Here is a 14,834-nt window from a genome sequence, read left to right as displayed (position 1 = left end):
CTAAAATAGGGAACAGTATAATGGTAACTCATATACTGCAGAAAAACACATGACAACCTACAAGCAACTTTTTTTCCCCCCCAGAGGCCAAGATGATGATGAAATTTAACCAATGTAAAAATTTGTAACCAAGTATAATAGCTAATGTTACCCCAATTTGGAAGTAGTTACTGATGGATGTTCCTCAACCGTGTTCAAATATTGTGTGCAGGTAAATTCTAACATACGCCCCAGGTCTTAATTTGGTATAATTCGCATTGTGAAATATTTACTTTATTAGACTCTCTTGTGAATCATGTCATAATCCTGCAGAGATCGAAGGCATAATGGATAATTCAATTAAACACTTCATTTTAATAGTCATATTTGTTATATCGCTCTCCACTACTTTTCTAACTACATTATAGCAAGAAGTAATACAGCCTATTACTGTACTTGTTATACATTATTTATTGTGGGCTAATGAAACTCTGCAGGCAGCAATTAAGTCCTGTAGTCCAGGTGACATCTACATTTGAACTCCTTGAATAAATTGTTCCATTGTTATTCACTCTCAACCAAGCATCATCATATATTTAAGTAGCAAATTTTTGAAAGTGGTTACACGAATGTAATTATCTAATCAAGCATCTTAAATAATATTGTAAACCATGAAAGCAAGGCTGCAGTTATACATATATTGAAGTGAAACACTTTCTGATGTGCAGCAACTTGGATGCAGCAGTATAACCCGAGAGTTAGGTCTTGTACACACAAAGTTAAGCAGTGTCTTACACTATTTGTCTTCATGCAAGGTTGAGCAAAACTCCAATCAGGAATCAAGTTAGATTCAAAAACTGCACAGACAATCCACTAGATCATCTTGAAAACACTAAAAACTTTCTACTGAATCTTGTTAATGCGATAAACTTCTGCCAGCTTTCTGTGAACATTAAAAAATAGCTGCCACAAGAGTACAGCTCTCCACGTGCATAAAATACTTACACAAAACTCTCTTAGTAAGTAGGATGGAGGGCGCAGCCCACAGTATAACTCGACTATTGGTGTGCTTACTATGCACTCGCAGATACCAATCTCAGACCAGTAGTATATTAAAAGTGCAGTCTGAAGCCTAAGTGACTTATAGCCATCAACCGAGCACCAATATATTATATTTTACTGTTCTCTTTTAATCACTCGATATTTATATTAATATTTAGGATATTCAGCATATTCTTTGTTTTGCATGAGATAGAGTACTTATTTTTTCAGTTTGTTTTTACATTTCAGTCATTGCAGACTCAAACTGTTGGCATGCTCTCTGACATTCACACAAAGAGATTAATGATTAGAATGTCATTACTGCAGATTTATTGGAAATAATCTGCAGTTAATTACCAGGAAAATGTATGTGCAATATATACCACAACCTTATACCACTTGAATCTTGATACTTCACTTCTTCCATTAACATGCCCTTCAGGACTGTGGAAACCATTCAGATTTCTTGCTCAGATCTCAAGATCATTTCAGGTGTCCAGGTACTAACAACAAAATAATTTCAGCTGAAACAGCAGTGTACAATAATATGAATGGTTCAGAGGCAATGACCCCTACTGAAATTGCTCCAGCATTGTGAACACAAGATAAAATCTACTAGCTAGCTGGAAGGAGAATGCGCATCAGCTTCAGGAATTTAAAAAAAAAATCAGGCCCCATCGACAAACTTTAGACATAAGTAGTTGCAAATTCACCTGAACCCCTGCCAAGTTTCAAACCCCCAGCCACTTAGCTAGGGGTGTAGCCTCAACTGCCTTTTCAGTATATTAACTTTCAAATAAAATGCCATTGAATAGTCACAAAGGAAAACACAGTACCTGAACCGCTGGACTCGGGATGCGTTACTTGAACATACACTTCAAATGCCTTCTCAGGATTTTCCCTGCATCAATGAAAATAATTCTCAGCATTAATCAGAGAGAGGAAAACTGAATTGTAATAACCCACAGATAAATAACAGCAACTAGATGCTACCTTTACAATACAGCAGCTTTCAGTATAAACATTACACCAGCAGTCTGCTTTCTCAACACGATGCTCAAGGTCCCACTCCTTAATTAAGAAGCTATGTGCAATATCCCCTCAATTATTTTGTGATTTATTTGGGGGAGATGATTCCCATTAGGAAGTGTTGTAGCAGCTTCCAAACTTTGAAACTTTTGCTAAGAGTCTGGGAAGGAGAAGTTATCACTAGATGTTGGGTGCAGAGTTTTGCAGTGGTAAGCAAGCAAAGCCATTTTTAAAGGTACAATCAAGCACAGCAAAATTCAGCTCCTGAAAAGGGAGGCTCTTTCCCTAAATTTCAAATCCTTATGAAAGAAGGGGTCCATCATATTCATAAAGGAATCATGTAAGGAATTACATTAATGCCCTTATCTGAAAATTCATATTAGTTTCATTTTAATGTTCGAATGCAAGATGCAAAATCATAAAAATTAGGTACAAGTTTTAAAAATAAGTTAAGCAGAATACACTGAAGTGTTTATAATAATTTTGGTCTTGGAAGAGTCGAAATACATATTTCAATGGTTTGTCAGCAATGATACATCAGCCACAACCATTAACACTTGTTTACTACCTGTCACATAGAGCTTTTCAGGAGAACTTTACAAAAGAAAAAGGAAGTTGCTGACAATCTCGATACCTGAAGATGCACAGTACTGCTCAGATTCTTTACAGCAGCACTATCACACTTACAGCCACTCTTTTCCTTTTTGGCCTCCTTGTCTTGAGAGGCAATGGGTAAGTGCCAAGAGGTGATCAGTGGAGCAGCGCCTGGAGTGGCTATAAAGGCCAATTCTAGAGTGACAGACTCTTCCACAGGCGCTGCAGGTGAAGTTGGTTGTCGGGGCTCTTACACAGTTGGCTCTCCCCTTGCACTTCTGTCTCTTTTCCTGCCAACTGAGTCTCTTCGACGCGCCTCTCTTCAGCCCCGCCTTTATGGCTGTCTGCCAGCTCTGGCAATTGCTGGCAATTGACTCCCACAACTTGGTGTCAATGTCGCCGAACTTCATGTCGCGCTTGCAAACGTCTTTAAAGCGGAGATATGGATGGCTGGTGGGTCTGATACCAGTGACGAGCTCACTGTACAATACGTCCTTGGGGATCGTGCCATCTTCCATGCAGCTCACATGGTCAAGCCATCTCAAGCGCCGTTGGCTGGGGATGTTGGCTGCCTCGAGGACGTGCATTGGAGATACGGTCCTGCCACCTGATGTCAAGGATTCTCCAGAGGCAGCAAAGATGGAATGCATTGAAACGTCGCTCTTGGCTAACATACATTGTCCAGGCCTCACTGCCGTACAACAAAGTACTGAGGACACAGGCTTGAAACGCTTGGACTTTTGCATTCTGTGTCAGTGCGTCATTTTCCCACACCCTCTGGACATTGCAGCAGACGCCTTTCCCGTACGCTTGTTGATTTCTGCATCAAAAGACAGGTTATTGGTGATGATCGAGCCTAGGTAGGTAAACTCTTGACCCACTTCCAGAGTGTGATCGCTGATATTGATGGATGGAGCATTTCTGACATCCTGAACCATCATGTTCTTTTTCTTGAAACTGATGGTTAGGCCAAATTGGTTGCAGGCAGCCGCAATCCTGTCGATGAGTCTCTGCAGACACTCTTCCGTGTGGGATGTTATTGCAGCATCGTCAGCAAATAGGAGTTCCCGTACTTTGGTCTTCGCTCTTAGACGGGCAAGGTTGAACAATCTTGTGTGGAGGAAAATTCCTCTTCTGAAGACTTAAACGCATGAGAGCAGCAGAGTGAGAAGATGATCCCAAACAGTGTAGGTGCGAGCAAAGGCTTTCCCCACTACGCTGAGCAGGGAGATTCCACGGTAGTTGTTGCAGTCACCGTGGTCACACTTGTTCTTATAGAGAGTGATGATATTGTCATCGCACATACCCTGTGGTACTGCTCCCTTATACCAGCACAGGCAAAGTAGTTCATGGAGTGCTGAGAGTATAGCAGGCTTGGCACACTTGATTATTTCAGGGGTAATGCCGTCCTTTCCAGGGGCTTTTCTGCTGGCTAGGGAATCGATGGCATTACTGAGGTCAGATTTTATTGGCTGTTCGTCCATGACTGGCAGAGACAGGGCTGCATTGAGGGCGATATCAGTGACATCATTTTCCCTGGAGTACAGTTCTAGGTAGTGCTCCACCCAGCAGTCCATTTGCTTGCTTGGGTCAGTGATCGTTTCCCCCAATTTAGACTTGATGGTTGGCCCAAATGCCCTCTTAATGCCGTCATACATTCCTGTGATGTTTCCGGTGTCGGAGGCCAGCTGAATACGACTGCATAGGTGTTGCCAGTAGTCGTTTGCACAGCGCCTGACTGTTCTTTGTGTGGTACTTCTGGCGGCTTTAAGTGCTAAGGATGTTAACTCGCTGGGGGCTTTCTTGTAGTTCAACAGTGCAGTGCGCTTGGCATCTGTAACTGGTTCCATCTTCAAAGTGAAATTGAAACCAGTCTGCATTCTGCTTCTCACATTTGGCAAATGTGAGAAGCAAAGTCATAGATGGTGTCTGATGTGGGCCCACTTGGTCTCTGCATCCCCTGCAGGAGTGTTTTGAAGGGCTTTTTCAAGTGAATTAAGAAACTTTTGTGACAGCTGTGGGTAAGAAATTCTGGTAGTGTTGATGCACGGGCAGCCATTCTGCTTGGACTGATGTAACTTCTTTGGTCTGAGTCTAACCTTGCTGCATACCAGGGAGTGGACGGTGTCGCAGTCCACACTGTGGAAGCTGCATGTGATTTGAACACTGTTTATGGAGGCTCGCCTTGTGACAAGAGGTCCAGCTGGTGTCTCCATGAAACCTGGTGACAGGGTTTCGTTTGAAAGAACCAGTTGGTGATGCAGAGGTTATGATAACTACACAACTCCAGCAGTCTCTGTCCATTCTCATTCATCCTTCTAATGCCATAGCGCCCGAGGCAGGAGGGCCATGAGTCATGGTCAGCTCCAACCCTGGCGTTAAAGTCCCCCAGCAGCAACAAATGTTCGATATTAGGAATGCTACTAATGATATTATGGAGTTCCTCGTGGAACTGGTCTTTAACTTTAGGTGGGGAGCAGAGTGTTGGAGCATAGATGCTGAGTAGGTGTACTGGACCAGAGACGGTGAGCAGTCGGATGGGCAATAAGCATTCCGAGCCATTTGTAGGTGGGTCTATCATGCTGAGCAAAGAGTTTCTGATGGTAAAGCCCACTCCATGCTGTCTTGGTTCTTCTGGATCCCCACCCTGCCAGTAGAAGGTGTAGTCTTGCTCCCTTATTGATCCGCTTGCAGGGAGGCGTGTCTCCTGAAGTGCTGCAATGTCCACATTGAGTCTACTGAGCTCGTTGTTAATGATGGCGCTCATCTGAGAGTCATCGATTTGTGCAAGATCTTTTAACAGGCCAGGACACATAGTTCTGACATTCCAGCTTGCAAAACGAAGGGCATATTTCAATGGTTTGTCAGCAATGATACATCAGCCACAACCATTAACACTTGTTTAGTACCCGTCACACAGAGCTTTTCAGGAGAACTTTACAAAGGAAAAAGGAAGTTGCTGATGATCTCAGTACCTGAAGATACACAAACTGCTCAGATTCTTTACAGCAGCACTATCACACTTACAGCCACTGGACTAAATTAATCACCATATTTCCACAAATCATTCCGGACACAAAATGTTGGCATTTATGCTGAATTACAGACCTTAACTTTCAGGACAGATTTATAACATGGATGAAATTAATCAAACTTGTAGCCAAACCACCACAAAAATGTATATATTCTATAGAAAGGGGATTTTCAATATGACCACTCAACTACAGGAAGAGAGGAGAGACAAAACGTAATGAGGAGTATTAAACTGACAGGATATGGTGGCGATAGCAGTGAAATATGAGCTCAATTACCATTTAGAAATTAGGCTTATAAGATGATTTTTTTCTCCTCTCAGTTAATTTTTTCCTCTCCAAAGGTTGACTTGTGGCTGGGGCTGGCATCAGTTACCTCACTCAAGTACATTACTATGAGCCTGAATAATGAGAGTTAGCAGGCCATTTGACTACTGAGGTGGCCTGACAGCCAAGCAGAATTCTGCCCTCAATAATATCCACACATGGGCAGCGATCAGCTGTGGGAATCACAGCTTATTTTACCCCTCCCTAACCAGAGGACACTAAAACCAATTGTGCTGGCCTTGTTAGGGAATCAAATTAACGATTTTCCTGATCTTTCACAAGATTAGCACTATGAGCTGTTGGGAGAGTTTTATTTTGCTTGGAAAAATAAGTTAAACAAGCATAAATTACCAGACAGGTATCCAATGCATAGGTATAACTTGTTAGCCCTGCTATTTGCATTCTTTTTGGTATCAACGTACTGTGATTTTGGGTCTTGGTGAAATATACATCAATCCTGCTATGAATGGGCCAAGTTTGACTCTAGCTCAGTAAATAAATGCACAAACAGCCAGACAGATCAAGTGTGGTCCAGTTTTAATTACAGGACTGTGATAAAGTTCGTTGATTTTGTCAAGGTAGTATGTAGTTAGGGCACGACAACTGACCTCAATATTTCCAAAATATGAAGTAGAGTGGAAGAGGGGAATGAAAACAAAAAAAAAGGTCCCTGCTCCTGATCACTACCCTGGCCTCGAGATACATTACCGTTCCTTAATTATAGCCAGGTCAAAATCCTCAAACTCCGTATCCAATGACATTGTGAAAGCACCTTCACCAAGCAAACTGCAGTGCTTCAAGGCTCACCACCACTTTCTCGGGGTAACCAGAGATAAGCAATAAATGAATGAATAGAAAAGAACTTTAAAAACAATATCAGTACCGAGTCAATAATAACCACATTTGAAATGAATTCCTGCTCAAGACTATGATCTCTAAGAGCACGTTTTTGTATTAAATCTCATGTTAACTTGCCTCTCAGGTTGATTTAACTTACAAATACTTCATATTTGACTGAATAATGCAAGGTCACCCCTAAATCAAATGCTGTTTGGTCTGTACATGCTGTTTAGAATTTTTAGTTGCTCCACCAGCAGATCTGGTTGTGATAAAACAGACATATTAAGTATAAATTTAGATGTACTAAGAACAATTTCAGTTCCATTTGCTGTTGTACTTCATGGTCTATAGTAAATGATTGCCTCAAAGCAGAGAAGGGCTCTTTGCTAAGGTACTTGCAAGTGACCATCGCTTGTCACAAAGAGCTGACAAAGTAAGGCCCAATGAACACAGATAATCCTCTTCAAAGTAAAATCAAATGTTGAATCACATCTAATATTTTCAAATACTGATTCAAATACACAATGCTGTACCTTGTACCATTAATGATGAGTTAATACCCTACAAGCGAAACTTGTCTGATGCATTAAGCTAAACATTGTACAAAGAAAATATTACATTACAACTGAGTCACAGGGTGGTAGGAGGTTCGCATTGAGCATAAATACCAGCAGTTAGGCCGAATGGCCTGTTGGCATATTGTAAATTCTATGCAATTATATGCTGTACTTCTCCCTGTCCTAACATGCATCAACTTTCGTGATTGGTGCCACATTGTATGTCTCTAGAAATTTACTTCTAAATTATCATATCAATAACAAATGTCATTTGAATAATAAACTTGTACTTGCACAAAAAAATATTTCTGGGTAAAGACATAACAATGTGATTGGTAGCAGTTTAATGAAGCTTTGCTGTAGCTGAAGAATTAAAGGCAGCATTTTGCATAAGGATTAACATTTAATTGTCACTTAAATTACAGATAATTAGCTGTTAGCCTAAATTATTGTTTAAAGTTGCACCCCGTAGCTCCTCCTTTGAACCACTAATTATAAATACAATTCACACTTGACAGTGAATTACGGAAAAAAATCATCAAGAATAATGTGGCAATACTGCAGGTTCTATATCACAAAACTGAAACTTTGAGATTCTGTGTCATACAATCCTTCAGCAGCATGAAAGCCAACAAAAATGCAATTAAGTGCCATTACTTATTCTTTCCCTTTACCACCCCCTCAATGTGCGAGTCCTTGCAAGGGTACAGTTTCATGGGCACCCTTCAATTTCTTAACTAAGTAGCCCTCCGTCTTTTGAGAGCCTTGACAATGAACATCAACAGGCTATTCAACTGCAAGGGACATCAGTCAAACTTGAATCTCTGCTCACTTGATGTCCACACACATGCAATTCCAACACAGGTCACTAGTTAAGTCAGGAATGGGGACTCAGAGGTACTGAGGCCAAATGCAATGTATCTACCACAGATGAGATCAACTAGATTAGCACAGGTACGGTTGTTCGCCTATGAGCGAAGGCGGCTAAAAAGGAGATTTGACGGAGGATTTAAAGTCATGAAAGGTTTAGAGAGAGTAAATAAAGAGAAACTGTTTGTTTCCAATGGCTGAAGGGGCGAAAACCAGAGAACACAGATTTAATGTGATTGACAAAAGAACCAGATGTGACATGAGGAAAAATATTTTTACATCAATTGTTAGAATCTGGAATGCACTGCCTGATAGGGTGGTTGATACAGATTCAACAGTAACCTTCAAAAGGGAATTTGATAAGTACTTGGAGAAAAAAAATTGCAGGGAAGTCCCACTCCCCTGCTCTAATTGGATTTCTCTTCAGAAGAGCCAGCATGGGCTCAATGGTCCAAATAGCCTCCTTCTGTGCTGTACTGTTCTACGATTCTATAATTGGATCAAACCTGGATCCTTTCTGGTCTGTATGGCACAACTAATCACTGGGTAATCTTAGCAGTAGTAATTCTGAAATACTGCACTCCCAAATTGGAGCCTTGCTAGATAGTATGAGATACAACACTCTATAGCCCCAATTTTCTGGTTGGTGTTCACCAATAGCAAGAGTCCATATTGGGCGTGGAGTCTCACAAGGATTACCTCCACTGAGTCATTTGAGAAGCAACTGCACATTTCTTCATTAGTGGTGGAAGACAGCATACAAGAAAACAGGAAGCTTTTCCAATGCCACTCTCACATTCTTCATTGGAATAACCTCTTACAGTTAGTTGTCTTCTCTTTCTTTTCAGCCTTCAACCTCTCTTTTACCTCATAACTGTTGCGCACGCTCTTCCTCTACTGTGTTAAAAATAAAACACCTTTACCAACATTCCTTTCCAGGATCTCCACTGGTTGGAGTCATACCAAGCAGAAGGGAAGATGGTTGTTGTTGCTGGAAACCAATCAATCATCTCACCCCCAGGACATGACTGCAGGCATTCCTCGGGGCAGTGTCCAAATATCTTCAGCTTCATCATTGCCCTTCGCTCCATCGGAAGGTCAGAAATAGAGATGTTCATTGATGATTGCATAGTGTTCAGTTCCACTCGCAACTCCTCAGATAATGAAGCAGTCCATGCACACATGGACAACAATCAAGCCTGGGCTGATAAATGGCAAGTAAAATTCAAGCCACACACATGCAGACAGTGGCCATCTCCAACATTACGGGCGGCGCAGTGGTTAGCACCGCAGCCTCACAGCTCCAGCGACCCGGGTTCAATTCTGGGTACTGCCTGTGTGGAGTTTGCAAGTTCTCCATGTCTGTGTGGGTTTTCGCCGGGTACTCCGGTTTCCTCCCACCACCAAAAGACTTGCAGGTTGATAGGTAAATTGGCCATTATAAATTGCCCCTAGTACAGGTAGGTGGCAGGAGAATATAGGGACAGGTGGGGATGTGGTAGGAATATGGGATTAGTGTAGGGTTAGTACAAATGGGTGGTTGATGGTCGGCACAGACTCGGTGGGCCAAAGGGCCTGTTTCAGTGCTGTATCTCTAAATAAATAAGTAAAATAAACAAACAAGAGAGTCTATTATCACTTCCCCTTAATATTCAATGGCATTACCATCAAATCCCCCATCATTAATATCCTGGGGGTGGTCACCATTTACCAGAAACCTAACTGGAGCAGCCACATCAATACAGTGGCTACAAGAACAGATCAGATGCTGGGTAGTCTTCAGTGAGTGACCCACTTCCTGACTCCAGAAAGGCTTCCACCACCTACAAGACACGACTCAGGAGCGAGAGGGTACGCTCTCCACTTGCCTGGATGAGTGAAAACTCCGACAACACTCAACAAGCTCAAGACTTTCCACAGGGAAATACCTTTTTGACCTCGTCCTCACCAATCTACCTGTTGCAGATGCATCTGTTCGTGACAGTATTGGTAGAAGTGAGCACCACACAGTCCTTGTGGACACAAAGTCCCATCTTCACATTGATGATATCCACTTCCACCATGCTAAATGGGATAAATTTTGAACAGATCGAGCAACTCAAAACCGCCCGCTCAATCAGCACCCCTCCAGCACTTGAAACATTCACTGGCACAATGTGGCTGCAGTGTGCACCACCTCTAAGACCCACTGCAGCAACTTGCCGTAGCTTCTTCGATAGCACCTCCCAAACCCGCAACCTCTACCATCTAGAAGGACAAGGGCAGCAGACGAATGGGACACCACCACCTCCAAGTTCTGCTCCAAATCATACACTACCATGACTTGTAAATATATCGTCGTTCCTTCATCATCATTGGGTCAAAATCCAGAAATTCCCAACCAAAGTTCCCCTCAAGCTGCACTCGCACACAGTCATGCAGCAACTCAGAAAATACAGCTTACAATTTGTCTCTTTTAAAGATACCAGCCACACAAAAAAGTTTTAAAGTACTGCACGTGCAAATGAACAGGACGCGGACAACGAAAAAAATTTAGAGGGGACTTTGCTCCCTATTTAATAGCACTGTTGTTATACCTTCACCACACAGACTCCAGTGGTTCAAGGAGGCAGCCCACCACCATCTTCTCAAAGGGCAATTAGTTGATGGGCAATAAACGGTGGCCCACATCCCACGAATGAATGATCCTTATGGATGGAACTCCTTTCCTCCATCAGTCTCTCCTCCCTCCTACAGTCTTCAGAGTTTGAAAGCCCAAGCTGCATGTCACCCGACCAAAATTCCTAATTTACCTCAGTTTTCTTTCAAATGGAGTGATATTCTGCACTAAGGATTTATTCAGCCTTTCATTCAGGTTTCTCAAATTAAAAATAGAAATATCCTACATGAAAAGGATTTCTTTTATTCCCAATACAATTCAATGATTTTAAAGACAGGAATCCAATTTTGAGATAAAAACAAGAAATGCTGGAACCACTCAGCAGGTCTGGCAGCATCTGTGAAAAGAGAAGCAGAGTTAACGTTTCGGGTCAGTGACCCTTCTTCAGAACTGACAAATATTAGAAAAGTCACAGGTTATAAGTAGGTGAGGTGGGGGTGGGGCAAGAGATAACAAAGGAGGTCGAGATTGGACCAGGCCACATAGCTGACCAAACGGTCACGGAGCAAAGGCAAACAATATATTAATGGTGTGTTGAAAGACAAAGCATTAGTACAGATTAGGTGTTAATACACTGAATATTGAACAGCAAGTGCAAACCTGAAAAAAAAAAACAGCGGGTAAGCAAACTGAACAAACTAAGATGAAATGAAATAAATGCAAAAAAAAAGATTGTAAAAAAGAATGTAAAAAAAAAGGAAGAAAAAAATAACTAAAAATGAAAGTAAAATGGGGGGCTGTCATGCTCTGAAATTATTGAACTCAATGTTTGAGTCCAGCAGGCTGTTGTGTGCCTAATCGGTAGATGAGATGCTGTTCCTCGAGCTTGCGTTGATGTTCACTGGAACACTGCAGCAATCCCAGGACAGAGATGTGAGCATGAGAGCAGGGGGGAGTGTTGAAATGGCAAGCAACCGGAAGCTCAGGGTCCTGCTTGCAGACTGAGCGGAGATGTTCCGCAAAGCGGTCATCCAGTCTGCGCTTGGTCTCCCCAATGTAGGGGAGACCACACTGTGAGCAGCGAATACAGTATACTACATTGAAAGTACAACAAGTAAATCGCTGCTTCACCTGAAAGGAGTGTTTGGGGCCTGGGATAGTGAGGAGAGAGGAGGTAAATGGGCAGGTATTACACCTCCTGCGATTGCAGGGGAAGGTGCCATGGGACGGGGACGAGGTGGTGGGGGCAATGGAGGAGTGGACCAGGGCGTCGCGGAGGGAACGATCCCTTCGGAATGCTGACAGGGGAAGGGAGGGGAAGATGCGACTGGTAGCGTTTTTTTTCAGGTTTGCACTTGCTGCTGTTCAATATTCAGTGTATTAACACCTAATCTGTACTAATGCTTTGTCTTTCAACACACCATTAATATATTGTTTGACTTTGCTCCGTGACCTTTTGGTCAGCTATGTGGCCTGGTCCAATCTCGACCTCCTTTGTTATCTCTTGCCCCACCCCCACCTCACCTACTTATAACCTGTGACTTTTCTAATATTTGTCAGTTCCGAAGAAGGGTCACTGACCCGAAATGTTAACTCTGCTTCTCTTTTCACAGATACTGCATCCGCAGTATTTTGCTTTTATTAATCCAATTTTGAGGTTCAGATACCAAGTTGATGATGCTGAATTCTCACTGCCAATTGCATCATCTAAAGCCATATCTTTTGCAAGTGATAGGTAAATTGGCTGTTGTAAATTGCCCCTAGTGTAGGTAGGTGACAGGGAATATGGGATTACTGTAGGGTTAGTATAAATGGGTGGTTGTTGGTCGGGACAGACTCGGTGGGCCGAAGGGCCTGTTTCAGTGCTGTATCTAAAAATATTAGGGCAGCACAGTGGCGCAGTGGTTAGCACCGCAGCCTCACATCTCCAGCGACCCGGGTTCAATTCTGGGTACTGCCTGTGTGGAGTTTGCAAGTTCTCCCTGTGTCTGCGTGGGTTTTCTCCGGGTGCTCCGGTTTCCTCCCACAAGCCAAAAGACTTGCAGGCTGGTAGGTAAATTAGCCATCATAAATTGCCACTAGTATAGGTAGGTGGGAGGGAAATATCGGGACAGGTGGGAATGTGGTAGGAATATGGAATTAGTGTAGGATTAGTATAAATGGGTGGTTGATGGTCGGCACAGACTCGGTGGGCCGAAGGGCCTGTTTCAGTGCTGTATCTCTAAAATAAAAATTAAAAATAAATAAATACTATAACATTAACTTACAATTTTTGTTTTTATTATTCGTTTGTGGGATGTGGGCGCCACTGGCTCGGCCAGCATTTATAGCCCATCCCCAAGTGCCCTTAAGGTGGTGGTGAGCTGCCTTCTTAAACCACTGCAGTCCTGAGGGTGTAGATACACCAAGTGCTGTCAGGAAGGGAGTTCCAGGATTTTGACCCTGCAACAGTGAAGGAACAGCAATATAGTTCCAAGCCAGGATGGTGTGTGGCTTGGAGGGGAACTTGCAGGTGGTGGTGTTCCCATGCAACTGCTACCCTTGTCCTTCTAGGTGGTAGAAGTCGCGGGTTTTGAAGATGCTGTCGAAGGAGTTTTGGCAAGTTGCTACAGTGCATCTTGTAGATGGTACACACTGCTACCACTGTGCGGAGGTGAAGGGAGTGAAACGTTGAAGGTAGTGGGTGGGGTGCCAATCAAGCGGGCTGCTTTGTCCTGGATGGTGTCAAGCTTCTTGAGTGATTTTGGAGCTGCACCCATTCAGACAAGTGAAAAAAATTCCATCACACTCCTGACTTGTGCCTTGTAGATGGTGGACAGGCACTGGCAAGTCAGGAGGAGAGTTACTTGCTGCAGAATTCCCAGCCTCTGACCTGCTGTTCCAGCTGCAGCATTTATGGGCTGGTCCAGTTCAGTTTCTGGTCAATGGTAACCCCCAGGATGTTGATAATGGGGGATTCAACGATGGTAATGCCATTGAATATCAAGGGGAGATGGTCAGATTCTCTCTAGTTTGAGATGGTCAGCACTTATTGTAGCACGAATTTTACTTGCCACCTATCAACCCAAGCCTGGATGTTGTTCAGGTCTTGGTGTGTCCGGACATGGGCTGCTTCAATATCTGAGGAATCGCGAATGGTGCTGAACATCATGCAATCATCAGCGACCATCCCACTTCTGACCTTCTGATGGAGGGAAGGTCATTGATGAAGCAGCTGAAGACAGTTGGACCTAGGACACGACCCTGAGGAACTCGTGCAGTGATGTTTTGGGACTGAGATGATTGACATCCAACAACCACAACCATCTTCCTTTATGCTAGGTATGACTCCAACCAGCTGAGAGATTTCCCCGATTCCCACTGACTCCAGATTTGCTAGGGCTCCTTAATGCCATAGTCCATCAAATGCTGCCTTGATGGCAAGACAGTCACTCTCACCACACCTCTGGAATTCAGATCTTTTGTCCATGTTTGGACCAAGGCTGTAATGAGGTCAGCAGCTGAGTGGCCCTGGCAGAACCCAAACTGAGCATCAGTGAGCAGGTTATTGTTCAGCAAGTGGCACTTGACAGCACTGTCGACGAACCCTTATTTCACTTTGTTGATGATTGAGAGTAGACTGATGGGGGTGATAATCGTCGGGTTGGAATGTCCTACTTTTTGTAGACAGGACATAACTGGGCAATTTTCCACACTGCAGGGTAGATGCCAGCTTGACTAGAGGCACAGCCAGTTCTGGAGCAAGTCTTCAGTACTATTGCCGGAATGTTCTCAGGGCCCATAGCCTTTGCAGTATCCAGTACCTTCAGCCATTTGAGATCACGTGGAATGAATTGCATTGGCTGAAGTCTGGCATCTGGGGACCTCAGGAGGAGGCCGAGATGGATCACCCACTCGGCACTTCTGGCTGAAGATGGATGCAAATGCTTCAGCTTTGTCTTTCACACTGATGTGCCGGTCTCCCCC

The 14,834-nt window shown here is 43.3% G+C and overlaps 1 protein-coding gene across 6 annotated transcripts in view; it reads right to left on the bottom strand.

The window, feature by feature from the left end:
* The window catches only part of LOC137347710 (DENN domain-containing protein 1A-like), a 623,024-nt gene that overhangs the window by 605,672 nt on the left and 2,518 nt on the right, over nucleotides 1-14,834 (bottom strand). For all 6 annotated transcript variants that reach the window (XM_068012518.1, XM_068012520.1, XM_068012521.1 and 3 more), the window contains exon 2: nucleotides 1,857-1,921. In XM_068012518.1, coding sequence (XP_067868619.1) covers nucleotides 1,857-1,921 — 65 coding nt within the window. The remainder of the gene's footprint in view (nucleotides 1-1,856; nucleotides 1,922-14,834) is intronic.

This window comes from Heterodontus francisci, chromosome 32 (assembly GCF_036365525.1).
Source record: "Heterodontus francisci isolate sHetFra1 chromosome 32, sHetFra1.hap1, whole genome shotgun sequence".
In the NCBI taxonomy this organism is placed as follows: Eukaryota; Metazoa; Chordata; class Chondrichthyes; order Heterodontiformes; family Heterodontidae; genus Heterodontus; species Heterodontus francisci.
The sequence above is the reverse complement of the archived record's forward strand: the minus strand, read 5'-3'. Positions and strand labels throughout refer to the sequence as shown.